This window comes from Melospiza melodia, chromosome 8 (genome assembly GCF_035770615.1).
Source record: "Melospiza melodia melodia isolate bMelMel2 chromosome 8, bMelMel2.pri, whole genome shotgun sequence".
Taxonomy (NCBI): domain Eukaryota; kingdom Metazoa; phylum Chordata; class Aves; order Passeriformes; family Passerellidae; genus Melospiza; species Melospiza melodia.
This window is the reverse complement of record NC_086201.1, coordinates 32649291-32666406: the sequence shown is the minus strand read 5'-3', so window position 1 is coordinate 32666406 and position 17116 is coordinate 32649291. Positions and strand designations below refer to the sequence as shown.

Below are 17116 nucleotides of genomic sequence, written 5' to 3'. Positions count from 1 at the left end.
GTTTCTCCCTCCCCTCTAATGACATGTGCTCGCCTTCTCATCACTAGTTCCAGTTTTCACTGTTAAACACATCTAAGCTCTGCCTTTCTGTACTTGGAGATGGTTTCTTTGTGCAAGGAGACCCTTAAAGGAACCCTTAAAATAAGCTGCTGTAATATTTTAACGTTTTCAGTGCAATGTAAAAAGGCTTTTTACCTGCCTTTTAATTCCCTACAAAATATCCTGTACCTGTCCACTTCCTCACATCAAAGCAGGACACAAGCTCACCCCAGCAAGTCACTGCCTATTGAAAGAATTCCTTACGTTTGCTCTTGGTTATAATTTGTTAACAAAGTAAAGTTCTAAGTGATATTGAAGAAGTAGAAATAAAATTCACCACTTCTCAATCTTAAGTCAATTGCCCAGTGTACCAACAGGTTGCAATCTAATGCTAGACCATTCTTTCCATTTCCACTTTGCATTTAGTGGAAATGTTCAAAAACCCAGGAAATATACAGAAGTCAGGTTTTCACACTATAGCATCCCTAATTAATAGTGGGATAACTAAAAAGTGTGAGGGGCTTATGTACTTTATAAAATTAGCTTGTTAAACTTGCCAAGACAAAAAATTACAAAGCTGTTTTTTCTCTTAAAATCATCAATTTAAACAAGCAGTTTTCTTCAGAATGAATGTTAAGATACAATTAAATATTAAGATATATATTAAATATTTGGAATATAACATAAAGCGAGGATTCTGGAGAAGTCCTCTAAAATATATCTACTACCACCCACCAAGAGAAAACTGCTTTTCCTTTGGTTGCAGCACCATGTGAAAGAGCATATCTAATAGCCACAGAAATTAAGGAGAAGGCTCCTTGATTTCTGTCTACGCTGGAGCTCATCAAGTCAGCTAAGAATTGTATTAATCACTGTGAGATTTCCTGTTTTTACCTGGGACTGGAGCTGAGCCTGCTCCTGCTCTGCTCTGTGTGTGGCTGCCATTTGCTGCTGGAGTTCATCTAAAAGGTGCCTCTGCTGCTCCTTGAGCTCAGCACGGAGCTTCTCCATTTCCTCTGCGTGTTTAGCAGCCAGCTCAGAGACCTCCCGATCGTGCTCCCGTTCATGAACCTGCAGAGAAAGCTCTGATGAAAAGCTTCCTTCAAAATATGATTGTTGAGCCCAAATTATGGAACAAGAGTTCTCCCATGCTCCTGACCCCAAATCAAAAACATCAAATAAAACAATAAATAGAATTTTGCATCTCTAAAATGTTTACATGACAATGCAAAATTACTTGACTTTTCCAAAATAACCAAATTATAGCATGTACCTTTTTTATTACAGCAATCTCCTCCTTTCTTTTTTCTTCCAACTTCTGTTGCTCTTCCACTTTGTCTTTTATTTCAGCATTTAACTCTTTAATCTGAAAACAGGCATACAAACATTTGCAATGGCTACCTTAAGCATTCAGAAATCCCACACCTCCTGCAGTTACCAGGGTTTCCTACCTCTCTCTCGTGTACCAAACTCACTTCAGTTAATTCAGCAAGGTGTTGAGTCTCCATCTTATCTATTTCCTCCTTGTAATGCTTCTCCAGCTTGGACTGAGCCTCCTGGGCAGCCTGACAGGACTCCTGCAAGCGAGCCTCAAGCTCCAAATGAGCCTTTTTCAACTGGGCAATTTCTTCAGTCAACTGGTTTTTTTCCTCACTGTATTCACTAATCTTTTCCTTTACTTCAGCAGTTAGTTTAGTAATTTCTTGGTTGCTGAGGTTCAACCTGTCCTCATAGCTCCGTCTTTCACACTGCTGTATTTCTTTGATGTTTTTCATTTCAGCATTAAGCTCATGGATGTTTTTCTCGAGGTCCTCAATGATGCTAGCATTCTCTGCTAGTGCTTTTTCTGCTTTCAACAGATCCTCCTCCACATTGGATAGTCTCTCTCTTAAGGCTGTTTTTTCCTTCAGCAAAAGCATTAAATTTTGTTCTTTATTATTGATTTCAGCTTTGAGCAACTCCAGTTCTTTTAGCAATGTCTCTTCAGATGCGGTTTTCTGACTCAACAGCTCTGCTATTCTCTGGTTCTTAGCCCTCTGAGCATCAAGCTGGCTTTGCATCCCATCCCTTTGGCTTTGCAAAGCTGCCAGCTGATGGCCAAAAGGAGCCTGCCCTTTGCTTGTCCCAGAATCAGCAGCTGTGTTCTGCTCCTGAGCATCTCTCACTAACTGCTCCTGAGTTCTCAGCTGCATCACCAACATGTCCCTTTCCTCCTGGAGGTCCTTCACCATTTCTAGCCAGATAGAGGGGTGTGACACTTGGGTTAGGGATGGCTGGCCTCCACCCTCACCCTGCTGCTTTAGTAGAAGCATGTGTTTGTTTTCAAGCTCTTTCTCCTTCTCCATTCTCTGAAGTTCTTTTTCACAACGGATTTGTGCTTCATGTTCTTCCTCCAGTTCTGCATGCCTATCAGAGAGCTCAGACACAGCTTCTTCCCAGTTTCCAACAGCTCCTTGGGTGTCCTGATAAGGCATTTCCAAGGCTGACTGCTGATGGAGCAGCTCAGCTGGCTTCAGATGTCTCTCTGCCAAACACATCATCTCATCATCCTCTGTGTCACCGTGGTCCCCAGTTTTGTTTTGCTGCAGGGAGCCCTCTGACACACATGAAACCAAGGCCTCTGCTCCCACCTCTGCTCCTTCAGAAAGGTCCTGAGCCAAGGCACTGAGACAGGTCCCCTCCTCAAGGCTACAGTTTAATGAAGAAGACACAAACTCTCTGCTGGGTTCTAGGAGCACACTGCTGTCTAACCCATACATGTTGCATCTGCCCTCTTCAATGGCATGGCCCTCCCAAGAGCTGGACCCATAGGAGTCCTCTGGAGTTTCTGTGGCAATGAGGTATTTATCCAATATACCTTCATCACCACTGAGAAGCCCCAGCTCTGACAAGGGTTCTTCAGACAGGTTCTCCCCTTCACCACCTCCATTATCCCTCATGATCTCTAAATTCCTTGTTTCCTCTAACTGATCCCTTGAGGAGTCAGACTGGAACTCCACTTCTGGCTGATACACTGGCTCATCCCTGCCTTCCAGCTGGCATGCTCTGTCCCAAATCTCCTCCAGATCCACTCCCTGCAGCTGACACTTCCCTGATAAAATCTGGTTTTCCCTCAATTCCAGTAGCTGTTTATTGGAGACCATCTCTCCATCATGATTTTGCCTTACATCTATACATTTTTTAGCCTCATGAAGTTGCTTTTCACTTAATTCTTGGATGTAGGAATTCAGCTTCTGAATCTCTTCATTCAAGGACTGTTTTTCTTTTTTATATTGCTGGGCTTCCTTTGCTTGCTCTTCTGCAGAAGAAAGTTGATACTTAAGATCATCAATTACATCCTTGTATTTAGTCTCTATTTCAGATTTTTCCCTCTGGAAGTCTTCCCGTTGGTTTTCAAGTTTCTTCCTCAAATCTTCCTTACCAATTTCAGATTCTTGAAGCCTTACATTTAAGTCAATTATTATGCCATTCAAATTCTGAATGTTTTCATCAGAATTCAAAGCACAAAGTTCTTTCTTGAACTGTTCAAGTTCATTTTTATATTTCAAAATAATTTCTTTTTCATAGATCTGCTTTGCTTCTGCAATCTCTCTTCTGTGGCACTTCTCCAGCTCATTCCTCAAGTTATCCAACTGTCTGCAAATGTCCTTCTCATGACTGATTCTCAGTTCTTCAATATGTTGCTGTTCTTTCACTTTGGATAAAGCAATTTCTTTTTTTAATTCTGTTATTTCTGAGTCCCGAAGAGAAAGTGTGTGCTGTAGTACAGACAAGCCAGATCTTTCTGATGTCAGTAGATCTTGAAGACTTCTAATAAATTGTTCTTTTTCATCTATAGTTCTGTGTAGCTTTTGCACTGTATCTTTCATATCCTCTTCCATTTGGGCAAGCAGATTTTCTTTATCTTTGGTATTCTTAAAAAGAAAATATTACATATAAAGTATATGATGATTTCATTTCCTTAAGCTTCATGTTTTTAATTTGCATTCAGAAGTAACATTTAAGTTTAAGGTTTCTATTTATGGCACTACTAGTTACACTCTTAAAGAAACAAGACATTAAGCTATTTCAATTATGTATGGCAGTCATCACAATCCCTCTAAATTTCTTTCTATACAAAAATGTTTTTTTCAAAAATATGTCAGTACAGCAAATTCAAGTTAGCACCAAATTTGAAATAAAAACAAAAAAAATTAAGTTTTTACCTTTTGGGAAGACTCCAGCTGTACTTGCAGGTCATGTGCTTTCTCACGCAGACTCTCCAAGTGCGCATTCTGCTCTCGGAGACGATCCTGAAACAAGGACATTTGCTGCTGGGCTTCTACTCCTTCATTTTTCCTGAGACCTTTACTCCTCAGCAGCTCAGTAACCTGGACACAAAAGGCACTCACAGTCAGGAGAAAGTTTGTATCTAAACAACCCATACACAAGATTCACTGTAAGCAAGTGTATTTACAGGTTTACCCTAAATCTTTCATTCTCAAGGAATAAAAATCATCCTAAAGAGGCAGACAACACTTGTGATGTTTTAGATACTATTACTTACTGAAAAGATGCAAATGTTAGATAATTCACCCCCTGTGACTTCTCTAACAAAATGAACCTTTAAATCTAGCATAATAAATCATATTGAATTCCTCCAATACAAAGCAGAACTCCCAATGGACTGGACATGCCATTAAGATACAATGAGCAAAACCTTCTCTGCAAAGCATTTCCAGCTCATTAATAAAGGTAATTTCTCCTTTAGTAATTCTCCATTTCTCCAGTCAGGATAACACAAAATAAGTTTCATTTAATATGTTTTTCTCAGTATGTTGCTAAAACCAAGAAAGAATATGTAAGATAGTACTAGTGCTTTCATCTGATATCAAAGTTGACATCCTTCCACAATGTGCATCATCTCACTAGACTTATTTAAAATATGCCTGAAATGCTATTGAGGCTTGATCCTTGTCTTCCAATGGCTTGTGGTGCAAATCCCAAACATCTGTTGAGTAGCCTTAACTTTTACTATATTTTGCTGTTGCAACCAGAACTGTAGATAGAAAGCAGTATTTTTTGTTATTTTACTAAATTTCATTTAGCAGGCATTTTTCAGGGCATAAGAAACTCCATTAAGATAATCCCTAGACTAAAAAGCCCCAGTTTTTATTTTTAAAATTTTTAAGATTTGTAATCCCATATCCTGCAACCCTGAAACAGTTAATACACAGAAACATTTCTCTTTGGCATATACTACAAAGCTCCAAGGACAACAAATACATAGGTTCAAAGAGAATAGCTACTGGAACACTGAGTATCACCAAGAAAGAATAAAGCACTTCCAAAAATACATTTTAAAGCAGAGAAAGGCTGCAGTATATGTCATTATACAGAGATTAGATCCATGATCAACCTGTTGCACTGAAGCAGGTTCCTATGTGTCAGAGAGGCTGCTTGAACTGTCAATTTAAATTTCTTTCTTTGAGCCAAGTCACATGACCTCAGCAGAGCAAGTTTCTGTCTAACAGCTGAGATGTTCCAGTTGCCCAAGCAGAAACTCATACATTTCTCTGGCAAAGGACAAATGATCACATGCAAGCCCAAACTGTAGAGCAGCAGTTGTGCACAGGCCACAAACCGCTTGTGGCAGGACATTCCCCCACCACAGAAGGGCTTATCTGTTCTGCCTATCAGCTGGTGCAAGAGCTCAGGGCATCTCCCCCCTCACAAGAATTTGCTAATTGGTGAAATATTTCAGGCCAGACATCTGTCTGGTAGTGAGATATTTCTGGCACCATGGAGGTGGCATTCCCAGCTGACAATAAACATCTTGCTTCGGGAGAGAGGTTGAAGGAAGATTAGTTTGAATTTCTGACTGACAGACACTTTACTTCACAGACCCTTAAAGCTACACCAAATTTTCAGAAGGCAGAAGTCTTCTGCACATTGTGTGGAAATGTGTGGGGCCTTCCCCAGTGCTGGGATGCCACTGTGTGGTCACTCTTGGGGGCTGAGTGAAAGCAATCTCTGTACTTCATCAGTTCAGTGATAAGTTACCCTGACTCCTAATCTATAGTATTTCTTTGCTAGCTATAATAGAGATACCTTTATGTTCTGCACTGTTTAATGTAATCTTCTAGCAGTTGTTTCAACCTGTTTAAGGCCATTTGTCTGTTAATCTTCTGCCTACTCAGTAAATAAAAACCTGATCTGCAGTTCTTAAGAACTCATGAGCCAGAGCTGTTTAGGTGTGCCTCACCTGAATTCAAACTGCTGCCAATATCTGAACCTAAGGCAGGGCTTGTCTAACGCTTTCACTCAACCCATAACACCACCAACAACACTGTGCAAAATTCCCTAACAAGGGCTTAAGTGATGAACAAAGAAGTGCAATGACCTTCAAAACATTATGCAAGCAAGTGGAAAATCTGAGGTTTTTTCCAGGACTCCTCTGTAGCAACCAGGAAAAAACCCTGCCCTGCCCTGAAACCATTTTCACTGCTGTGCTTCAAACTGAACTATGAGGAGCTACATGACCAGCTCAAGGTTTTTACATTCACAGTCTCAAGTTGTTCTTGCTGTCTCTGTAAGGACATGCAAACCGGAGGAGGGGCACACCTGATGCAACTGGAGCTGTAAATCGTGGATCTGGCCAGCCACACGTGCAGCCTCCTCCTGCAGCTCATCCCGGTCCTTCTTGGCCTGCTGCAGGCAGCTTGTTAACTTCCTGATGATTTCATTCTGCTCCTGAACTGTGCTTTCCTACAGGGGTCACAAGAAGGGCACTTTTGACATTAAGATACTCTTAACACATTTGGAACCAAGTAGGCTTTCTTGAAGCAGAGCCATTACAGAGTCCCTAGTCACATTTCTGTTTTAACCAAAGAAATCTTTGTGTCCAAAGATGATGGCAGGCATGAAGAAAGAGTAGTCTTAAACTGATCTCAGAGATGACAAACCTAACCAAAAGTGATTTTAAAAACAAATTGTGGGCTACCAGCAATGAAACTAGGATTTTTACTTCCAGATCTGTAGCTCTCATTGATGTAAAAAGCAATAAAGTTTTCAAGAAGGACATAATGAATATTTAGCACCCCCTAAATTGTTTCCTATCTGCCTGCAATTCCCTTCAGTCATGTGAGAGGAGGCTAATGAGATGGGATACATTAATCCCATTTTTTGTTAATCACATTTATCTTTTCAATTTATTTCTCACCAACAGGAAATGCTTTTATTTCCCCAAACCTAGAATGAGAAAAAGAACATATAAAGGGGAAAATAACTAGTTTTAAAAAGCATATGGTAATAATTTATCTTTATATAGAATTGTTAGAGAAAGGGAATGTAAAATATTTTTTTAGTATTCTGGAAGAGGATGCTGCTTTTTGCAGTACATGTTAGCAAGGTGAAGTACTTTTCACTAAAAAACAACAGGTTTTTGAGGCTGAAATATTTTTAGGATTAAAATAAAGTACTATTATGCCATTCCCCAGCTCTGTGAAACACACCTGGAGCTGCATGGAATCGTTGTGCTGGGTGAGTTGGTCCTGCAGCTCATCCATCTGCACAGTGAGTCTCTCCACTGCCTCCTGTTTCTCCAGCAGCCTGCTCTCCAGCTCAGCTATCCTTGCCTGGCACACCTGAGCATCAGCCTCGCTGTACTCTGCAGAATTCATCCTAGCTTTCTTCATCAAGGAAACAGAAATGCATTTATTCACTAAAAACACCACTTTGGGATTCATCTGAAAACAAATTCAGTTTCAAGGTTAAGTCCTGGGCAAATTCTACTTTAAAAGTAACTCAATGCTGGGACTTTGTATCTAATAGAAACATTATATATATAAAATCCTTAAGATTTAAAAACTTCAAATTAAAAATGATCATACATTCCATGATAGTTTAAGGCACAAAAGTAAAGTGTTGTGATTTTACAGCACCAAATGGTGGCAAGATGCCATTTTGGCATGCATTGGGATTTAAATACCTCAGGTTGTGAGGAAGGAAGCAGAATATTCCCAATTTAAACAAAGCCTTTACATCCATCTGACTGGAGAACAGTCCACCCAAATGAGAAACAATGTAAAGCTCTTCAGTTAAAATGAAATTCCTGTGGCTTCTTAGGAGCAACATTGTTACAATCATCATAGAGGATACAGTATCTTGTACGTTATTTTGAATACATTTTGTTTGTATTGTATGAAACAATGAAAAATGAACCCGTGTATCAATTGGAAGCATTGAAACATTGACACTTCTCTGGGCTGAGTCTATGATTTTACAAAACCCAATTTTCACAGCCAGTAAATGCACACACAGAGAAATGCCTGTTTTATACTATAAAATAGTGAAATCGCATCAGTTTCATCATAGTTGATAACAATGGTCAATTAATCATTTTAGCAACCAATTATCAGTCTTTTTTCAGCTCTATTCAGGACCTTTTACTAAAGATACAACTTTTCACACTTACTTCAGTTGCATGATCATCCAGTGACTCCCAGCTAGACAAATCAGTGCTGCCCTGGTAAATAAACAAAAAAAAAAAACCAAACACTAAATCATAGCTATTATAGATAAAAATAAGGAAAAACAGAATAATTTTGGAAGCATCTTAAGTATGAGCCAGAAAGGTCTGTGTTGTGAGAAACTGACTTTATGCTAAATCCAGCTGGTCTTTCATGGTGAAATCAACTAAACTGCAAAAAAAACCAAAAACAAACAAACAAAAGTATTATAATGGCCTCTTAAATTTCAGGTTAAGCCTCAACACTGATTTGATGCTTAAGTGTTTGCCAGCTACAAGAGCAGAGGATCAAACAACCTTTAATCTACTACTTAAAATGAGTAAATTGACAGGAGATGAATTAACAAACATGCTAAAAGCATTCAGGTAACCACAAAAGCAACACCTTTTTCTGACACACAGATTTAACACAGCTTGATACCTGTAAAGAGGTTTCCCCCTCACTAAAGTCACAACAAGACCAAGGTGACTATGGCATTATTTGGAAAAGGCAGCCCACAGCTCTCCCTGCATTTTGAGTCTGCTGGAAGTAGCTCCCAATGATCACTGCCTCCCTGGAGGCACCCTCTCCAGGTAACCTAGAATTCCAGCTGCTTTACAAGCCAGCTATTTTGAAAAAAGCTGCTTAGCAGCAGTAAGTGATTTTTGTTTGTTTTTTTTTTAATTTAAGCTCACACAAATGCAGCAAGGACACTGCTATGGCTGAGTGACAAAACACTGTGTTTTTCCTCAGTGTGTAGCTTCATAAAAGCCTTTGCAATGCTAACATTTTGTTGAAGGTATCCTGAAAGCATCAGGGATACTCTCACAACAGAAAGCAGGATAACACACACAAATTTTATCCCACATCATCACAGGCTTGCAAACACTTCAGTTTGATGCTATTGTGGTATGTTGTGAAAACACTCCAACATCTGGAGAGATGTTTTTTGGTGCAGAAGGCACAAAATTCTTTCCACAGAGAACATGACTACCTTTAGAGAGCCATCAGTACAGACATACCAAAACACATCAGACACAAGCAAAGTCACACCTTAAAACTGTGGAAGTAACATCTATGCTGGCTTTACAATAGCTGGAATAAATGATAGTTTTTCAGAAAACATTTAAGCATATTTGAGCCAGCCTAGTAATACAAAACCAAATTAATGCTGTGCATTACAAGGTCCTGGCAGCTTTTAATCTGTTGATCTCCCAATCCAGATTTGCCATTTGATGAATTCACAGCCACAGGTCTGCCCAAAGAGAAGTCCATGGCAGCGAAAGGGGAAAAACTAATTTAGGAGGCTAACAGCTCCCTGGCAATAACAGCTGCCCAGGCCATGTAATGTCTTAATAAATGAGATTACTTTGTTAGAGAGTGAACTTTTCTAAGTGAAAATAACAGCAGTTCACTTACCTCCCAGAAGCAGCTAGAGGCCCATGAGCTAACACTCAATGGAGTCAAACAACCACCTGCAAATGGAGCGGAGTGAAGGCAAGAAACACTAAAAAAAAAATTTACCTGTGCCTCTGCTGGTGCCTCTGGCAGGCTGGTGTCTCCAGCCTGAGGCTCTACGCCCTTCCCAGCATGTCTGGCTGCTACTGGGTGCTCTTCCTTCGGAAGGTCATGCGTGTGGACAGCCGAGCCCTTCCTCTTCGCCGCCTTTTTCTGTGGCTGCGCGACGTCGCCCTTTGCTTTTCGCTGTCTGAAGTGAGCAAACTGTTGAGGAAAGATTGCAAGAGGTACAGGGAGAGGTAAGCAAGGAAAAAGTAGCAGGACCACAAGATTAACACAGTCATGGGTGACAGAGCTCCTGTCTTGATCAATTATGTACATCTGCAGAAAAACTGCTTTATCTGCCTGGGTAACTCACAACATACTGGATAACTGTGCCACCAAGCAACAAATCTCACACCAGCACTAAAGGCTCATTTCCACACAAGAATCAAAGTTTTACTCAGTGAAACTTCGCGTGTCAATAAGAACCCAGAATTGCAGCAAGGCAAATTAATAAAGGAACCAGTTGCCAATATAGTAGAAGCATTAGGAAAAAATAATAATTGAGCAGCTTTTCTGCAAGAGCAGCAAAAACAAGGAGCCCCCTGTCGTGGTGGCAGCACCAGCACACCCCTACAGATACATCTAAAGAGGTCTTAGCCAGCGTAAGCTTTGAGATGAGGATTCACTTCCGCTGATTTTAATGCTCCTTCCCTGCCACCCCCTTAAGAGAACACAGCAAAACTTCTTCGCCAGAAAGCAGCCTCCAGTACATAAATAGAAAATCAATTAAGCCAGGTCATTTTAATTTCTTCTGTTGAAGAATCAGATGCTCTACTTTATCAGGCTATCACAGCTCTACAAAGCCCCAGGGACTTGTAAAGAATGTCACAGACAATTTATTACCCAACTCTCCCTAACGCCCTAAACAGCTTAAAAAGGATTATTGTTATTTTCAACTCTAGTATTGTGTTTAGGCAGCATTTCCAAGTAACATCTCCCACACAGCAGAAATCCAGACATCCTTCTGATAAGGAAAAAGACTTCAAGGTTAAAACCACAGGTTATCAAGTGCAGTGTAATATCCTTGTGATGAGACAAAACAGAGTTAACTGATGACTGGATGTAAACATCACTGCCAAGTGCTACCTGCAATTCATATGAAAAGCCACTGCTTAAGAGTTTGGTTTTCCTGTCAAACAGCCACCTTGCAGAAAAATCTTGTTCCACTCTTCTCATTCAGTTTGTGAAGAGGATCCAGTTCAGTGACCTCTCCTTACAGGAACTTCTGTCTGACAGCTTAGCTACTCAACAGGGGCACACTTACACATCTGCTGCACCCAGCAGCCTGTTTAAATGGTTCATTTGCAGGAAAACATCAATTTCTTACCGGCTGATAAAATTCTTATGTACAAAAACTTAATTTTTAAGGTTACCTTCTGTAATTCCTACAGTTAGTAACAGTGAAATGCAGATTAAGTGAAGGTTGCCAGACTTGGGCCCTTGCTAACAAGCAGAATGAACAGACCACAAAGCTGCAGTGAGACACAAATACTGTCCTCTGAAACCAGGTGTCAGCTCCAGCACTCACTGATGGCACTGTGTGTCAGAAATAGCTACAGCACTCATTAACCTGATAACATGGGGAAACAGGGCAGCAGGAAACCTGCAGGAAAATGGAGAGTAGAGCAAACTGCTGAAGCAGGGAAAAAGGGAAAACAGGAGTAAAAGAAGCAGAAAAGATGAAAGGCGGAGAGAGTGGGCATTACAAAGAGCAGTTACTGATTCATGAAGGGACACCAAAAAACTCACATTAAAATACCAAGACTTGGCATTGACTTGAACACCTAAACACTCTACACTTTTAAATGCACAGGTCAAAGAAAACAAAACTTATTTTGTCCCATTCACACACACTAATCATATAAACTAATAATACATGCCATGCAAAAATATCTAACTACACCAAAACTTTATGGAACTACTGGACTTGGTGGAGTGGCATGCTCCAGATTTATGGGAAAAGTTCTATTTAGAGCAATATCAGGTACTGATATTGCCAAAGCCTTTCATCAGCTACATGAAGTTAAGAGTTGTTGTAAGAGAATCTCAAATTCACTGCCAGCACCAAATACTGAGTGTGAACGTGAAGAAAGAAACAAGACACAACTGCCTGTGCCTTATCACAGTGAGATCCCATCATGCCTGTTCTGAAAGATTTAACTTTGCTTTTGCTCTCTAGAGGCACATGCAAAGGTGAAAGCTTCACTTTTGGCCAAGATGTAGCATTGCCACAGGAACCCTGAGAGCACTGTCCTCCACAGCACCCACAAAGACACCTTTCTACAGGTACCAAAGCACTGCAACTCCATTTCACCAGCACCCATCAGTTAAAATTTGAGGTATTACTTTATGTGCTTCAGAAATTAGTACCAAAACCAACACCCAGAGAAAACAGAGCAGAAAACCACATCAGCACCAAACAGAAACAGGTTGTTCAAATAAACATTAGTCCAGCTCCTGGATACAGCAAACATAAACAAGAAGTGCTCTTAGACAAAACCAAGAAGTATTTTCTAGACCTTCCTCAAAATGATGAGGTGAGAAAACTTCCTGGAAAACCTGCACTCATTTTTCAGGTCCCAGCTGTAAAATGGAAGCAGAGCAAAACTTCCCACACCTGAGGTATGGCACAGAGAGCTCTGTAATGAGAGGCACAGGTGAACAACATGCAGACCAATTAAGGTGAGGTAGAAACAAACAAGGAGAAAAAAGCAGCTCTGAATAATTAGGTTTGTTCTGTTCCTCAGTTACTAGCCTGGCTATCAGCATTGCATTTGTTACAAACAGGAAGCTGAGCTGCCTGATACAATCAGTACCTAGCTGCCAATTACAGCCTCCAATAAATACAACAGTTGGCATTATTATTAATATTATTAGGTGACAACTTAAATGCATCTCAAAAATGGAATTTCTATTCCTATACGAAAAAGAATAATGCAAGTGCAGGTCTGAAGAGGAAAACATTTAGATCATATTTCTTTGCCAAGTCAGTGCTTAGCAGACTAAAATCTAAGGATGCTAAAGATGAAATAATTCATTTTCTGGAGGGTGGGGGTGAGGCAGAAAGCCCTCAAGGGTTCCCACCTCCAAAGTGAAGCAGCATCCAACTGCAGTTACATCACTGCACAGGGTGCCACAACAGAGGCCTCTCACACACAAGCCAGCCTCACTGTGTCCCCTGCTGCCAGCAGCTCCTCTAGAGATGGCTCAGAAAGCTGAGCTGATGGGCACTGAACACTCCTGTGTCACACCAGGGATGGGATCACCTCAAGCTGCTCCAGGAGAGACAACCTGCACTTGCTCATGGTGCTTCTCAAACCTGTGCTGTGTCCATGAGGAGGGGAGCACAGAGAAAACTAGAAAAATGAAAATCAGAGGAATAGCAAAGAGGAAATGTCACCTGGGAGCTTTTTGGAAGCTGTCTGGTGCCCACAGTCTGCCAGCCAGGGAACAGAACTCTGTGATATTTTCATCAGCTGAGGAAGCACCACATCTCTCTCTGCCTCTCTGCAACTCTCCCTCTCCTCTCAGCATTCTGTGCAGCAGCAACACTGATGGGGCTGCTAATGATGGTTTTGTTTTTTAATGGGAAGAGAGAGATTTGGCACACAGTATAAATACAGTAAATTAAATCCTGTCTCTGCAGGTATAACTTGAAACCTAAGGCAAGTCCCTGCCTTTATTTTTTTCTTTTTTTTTTTAATGGCAAACAACAGTTTTCCAACAGGTGGGAGCTGATAACTTACTCAAGCCAAGTCTGCCACACTTTTCTAATCACAAAGAGGTCCTGCAACTGGAATTAATGTGTGTTAACAGAAATGCTAACACAGGTTGTGCCATGCTAAGGTGACTCTTCAACCTTAAGAACTCCTGCTCTCAGAGCTTTTTCCTGAGCAGTTGTTTTCACAGCACAGCACAAGGCTGGCAAGGCAGGCAGGTGAGAATCTGCTGAGCAGGAGCAGGCAGTGTGGAATCCATGGCAGCATCAGGGAGGGCCGGGCCAGGGATGGAGGAGCTGCACTGCCCAGCACCAGGCTGCAGCTTCAGCCCTGCTCCCTTCCACAAAAACTCTCTTGGATTTTCTTGGGCACAGCACTGGTGGGAAGCAGCTGGAACACAAACACAGGACAGCTCCAAGCCACCTCTGACCCCACCAGCCAGACATCCAGGCTGGGTCCCTGCAGAAAAGGCAGGATCTGGAAAGATCTGATGGGTCCAAACTTCCCACAACCCTGTCTATAGCCCCCATTCCAGTCCTACTGGAATGGTGAGAACTAAAGCCTTATTCAGCAGGGACAACCAGAAGGGAAACATGACAAAACCAGCTCAAAACCCAGCAGAAAAGCTGAACTAAAAGCAAAGTAACCGAGCACTTCCAATCAGCTCCTTGAACAACATTACCAAAACAAAGAAGTGTTTGTTTAACTGGGTTAGCACACAACCAGCGCTAAACGCGTGGCTGCAGGTAACAATTACTGGGAGAATGTTATCTTTATGTATCAGCCTCATCCTGTGAGCTCCACACAAGTCTCTAAATGTTGTCTTTATGTATCAGCCTCATCCTGTGAGCTCCACACAAGTCTCTAAATGTTGTCTTTATGTATCAGCCTCATCCTGTGAGCTCCACACAAGTCTCTAAATGTTGTCTTTATGTATCAGCCTCATCCTGTGTGCTCCACACAATCCCTACACTACACCTGAACGTTCAAGGCTTATGAAGTGTTTGCTGCTGGCGTGACCAGAAGCCACCAAAGCGAGCCCAGCTCTCTGCTCTCCCTGCGGACACACACAAGGGAATGAGCCAGCCGAGCAGTAACACAACGCCTGTTCCTCGGGATCCTCGATCCCTTGTGCAATATTACATATCCCAAGCACAAACAGTGAATCCTGGGCAAAAACGGGAGAGCTGGGAGTAAAAACCCCAAAAGACAACGAGAGCAGAGGCTGAATGCACATGCACAGCTCACAGCTGCTCCGTGCTGACCCGAGTTAATGTTCCCATGCCTGGGCAGCGGGATTGGCCCTGCAGGCAGCCGGCACACAGAAACACTGCCGGGCACAGCTTCTCCTGAGGAGCCACCGCACTCCGGGGACACCCCCGGGCCGAGCTCCGAGCTCCGAGTGCGGCACGGACCCGCCACGGAGGGGAGAGAACCGGGCCGGGCTGAGGCCAAGCGGGGAGGGCCCGGCAGCGCTCTCAGCGCAGCACCCTCCTCACCGGGACCCCTTCCCCTCACCTTAGCCCTGCCTGCCTCCAGCTTGCGCCGCCGCGCCTCCTCCTGCGCCTCCATGCGGCGGCGGGGCCGGTCCGTACCCCCCGCGCCCTCACGGCGCCGGCGGCAGCGGCAGCAGCAGCGCAGCGTCGGTCATGGCCGCCCCGGGCCGCTCCCCGCCCGCCGCCGCGCCGCGAGGGGCGGGGCTCAGCGCCCATTGGCCGCAGATCATGACGCACCGAGGCTAGCGGCCAATGGCGACGGCTCTTCTCAGCCGGGCTCCGCCCACTCTCGCTAAGTGGCTGCTGGGATACCGCGGGCAAGCCGGCGCGAATGCTGGCCCCGCCCCCTCCCGCGGCAGCCACCAATGGGAGCGCCCCGCGCCGTTTCAAAAGGGCCGCCGGCCACGCCCAGCGCGGGAGACAGCCAATGGGGAGCGCGGATTTGGAGGCGGGCAATGGAGGCGGGGCTAGGAGCGGTACTCAATGGAGGGGCGGGGCTAAGGGCAGTGCCCAATGGGGGCGGGGCTAGGGCGGGTAATGGGGCGGGGCTAAGGGCGGCCAAAGGAGGCGGGGCTAAGGGCAGCCAATAGCTTGTGGGCAGGGTTGGTGGTTGCTTTCCCGCCTTTTTGTTTATTTGTAAATTTTTAGCGAATGAATAAATTAGTGTTCATTGGTTCTAAGGTGCATGATTCTCTGCAGAAATCAGCATTCTGTGCTGTACTGGTTATTGGTTTCTCACTCTTCATGCTGATTTGGTTGTCATTCTTTAATCTCTCTATCATTTCCTTGCACATGGAGTTGTCTCCAAGTTTCCAGGCTTCTGTCTCCTCTGGAATCTTCTGTCTCCTCCAACGTCCTTGAAGGGCCATAAATTTAAGACCCCAGATGTCCAAATGTACCAACTCCCTTTTGCTCTGCTTATTGAAGCTACAACACTCTTGGCTTCTTTGTATTTTGAAATAATTGAATTATAAAAACACAGGCTTTAGTCAAATGTGTTACTCAGAGCAGTGTGCTGGATTGGCAAGCATTAAAAAGACCATCTGCCTCTAGGGCAGTGCCAAAAGACAAAGTCTGAATGATTAAATGTCTTAGTGAATTGTTCATAAACAACTTGTGTGAAAGAGTTTTTTGGTTTCAGTAGCTGCTCCATCATTTCCCTTAGTGGCTAATGAGGATTTCTTTCATTTCTTTAATTTCTTTCTTTTCGTGAAGATTTTTTATCAGGTTTTCTCTTCCCCATTAAGCCAAATGCTTGTGTTTTTCCAGACAAACCCCTCTCCCCCACTCCACCCCGTTCTTTGATTGTATCCTCTCATTTATTTAAAACCTGCTGGCCTGTCCTCTTTTCACCATCTACTTACTAATTAAACAAAGCCAGTTCTTTAAAGTCTTCCTTAGATGCTACATTTTTTAAATGCACCCTTTTTTTATTTTTTATTTCCTGGACTCTCTTTCCCTCTTAAACCACCATGTCCAAAAATGAGCCCAGTGTCCAGACTGTGACTTCAGCCCTGCTAAATAGAGCAGAATAATGATGTCCTGTGAGGTGCATGTAACACACCTGTTATTCTTTTATAGGATAAAATTTGTCTGGTTTTTCTCTTTTGAATCCTCATTTTTAAGTGTGATCCCTTGTCTGGGATTCAGTGTTAGCTCCAGATCCCTTCCAGCCAGATTTTGTGTGTGGCTGGCACATTCCTGGCACCACATTAATTAAAAGGTTGCAAGATGTCCCAGGAGTAAGGATCACAATGTGACCAAGTGTGGAAAAAAGAGAAAAGAAGGGAAAGAGAGATCCTGTAGCAGG

General features: G+C 42.8%; 1 protein-coding gene across 11 annotated transcripts in view; it reads right to left on the bottom strand.

Annotated features, from left to right (window-relative positions):
• The window catches only part of PCNT (pericentrin), a 70164-nt gene extending 54775 nt beyond the window's left edge, over nt 1-15389 (bottom strand). For 9 of the 11 annotated variants that reach the window (XM_063162574.1, XM_063162575.1, XM_063162584.1 and 6 more), the window contains exons 1-9: nt 15329-15389; nt 10053-10250; nt 8495-8545; nt 7533-7709; nt 6643-6786; nt 4245-4409; nt 1491-3953; nt 1313-1405; nt 934-1110 (exon numbers count right to left, since the gene is read on the bottom strand). In XM_063162574.1, the coding sequence (XP_063018644.1) occupies nt 934-1110; nt 1313-1405; nt 1491-3953; nt 4245-4409; nt 6643-6786; nt 7533-7709; nt 8495-8545; nt 10053-10250; nt 15329-15382 (3522 nt within the window). In that variant the 5' untranslated portion in view covers nt 15383-15389. The remainder of the gene's footprint in view (nt 1-933; nt 1111-1312; nt 1406-1490; nt 3954-4244; nt 4410-6642; nt 6787-7532; nt 7710-8494; nt 8546-10052; nt 10251-15328) is intronic. The other 2 variants (XM_063162579.1, XM_063162583.1) reach the window with 2 other exon arrangements.
• Nucleotides 15390-17116: the final 1727 nt, after the last annotated feature.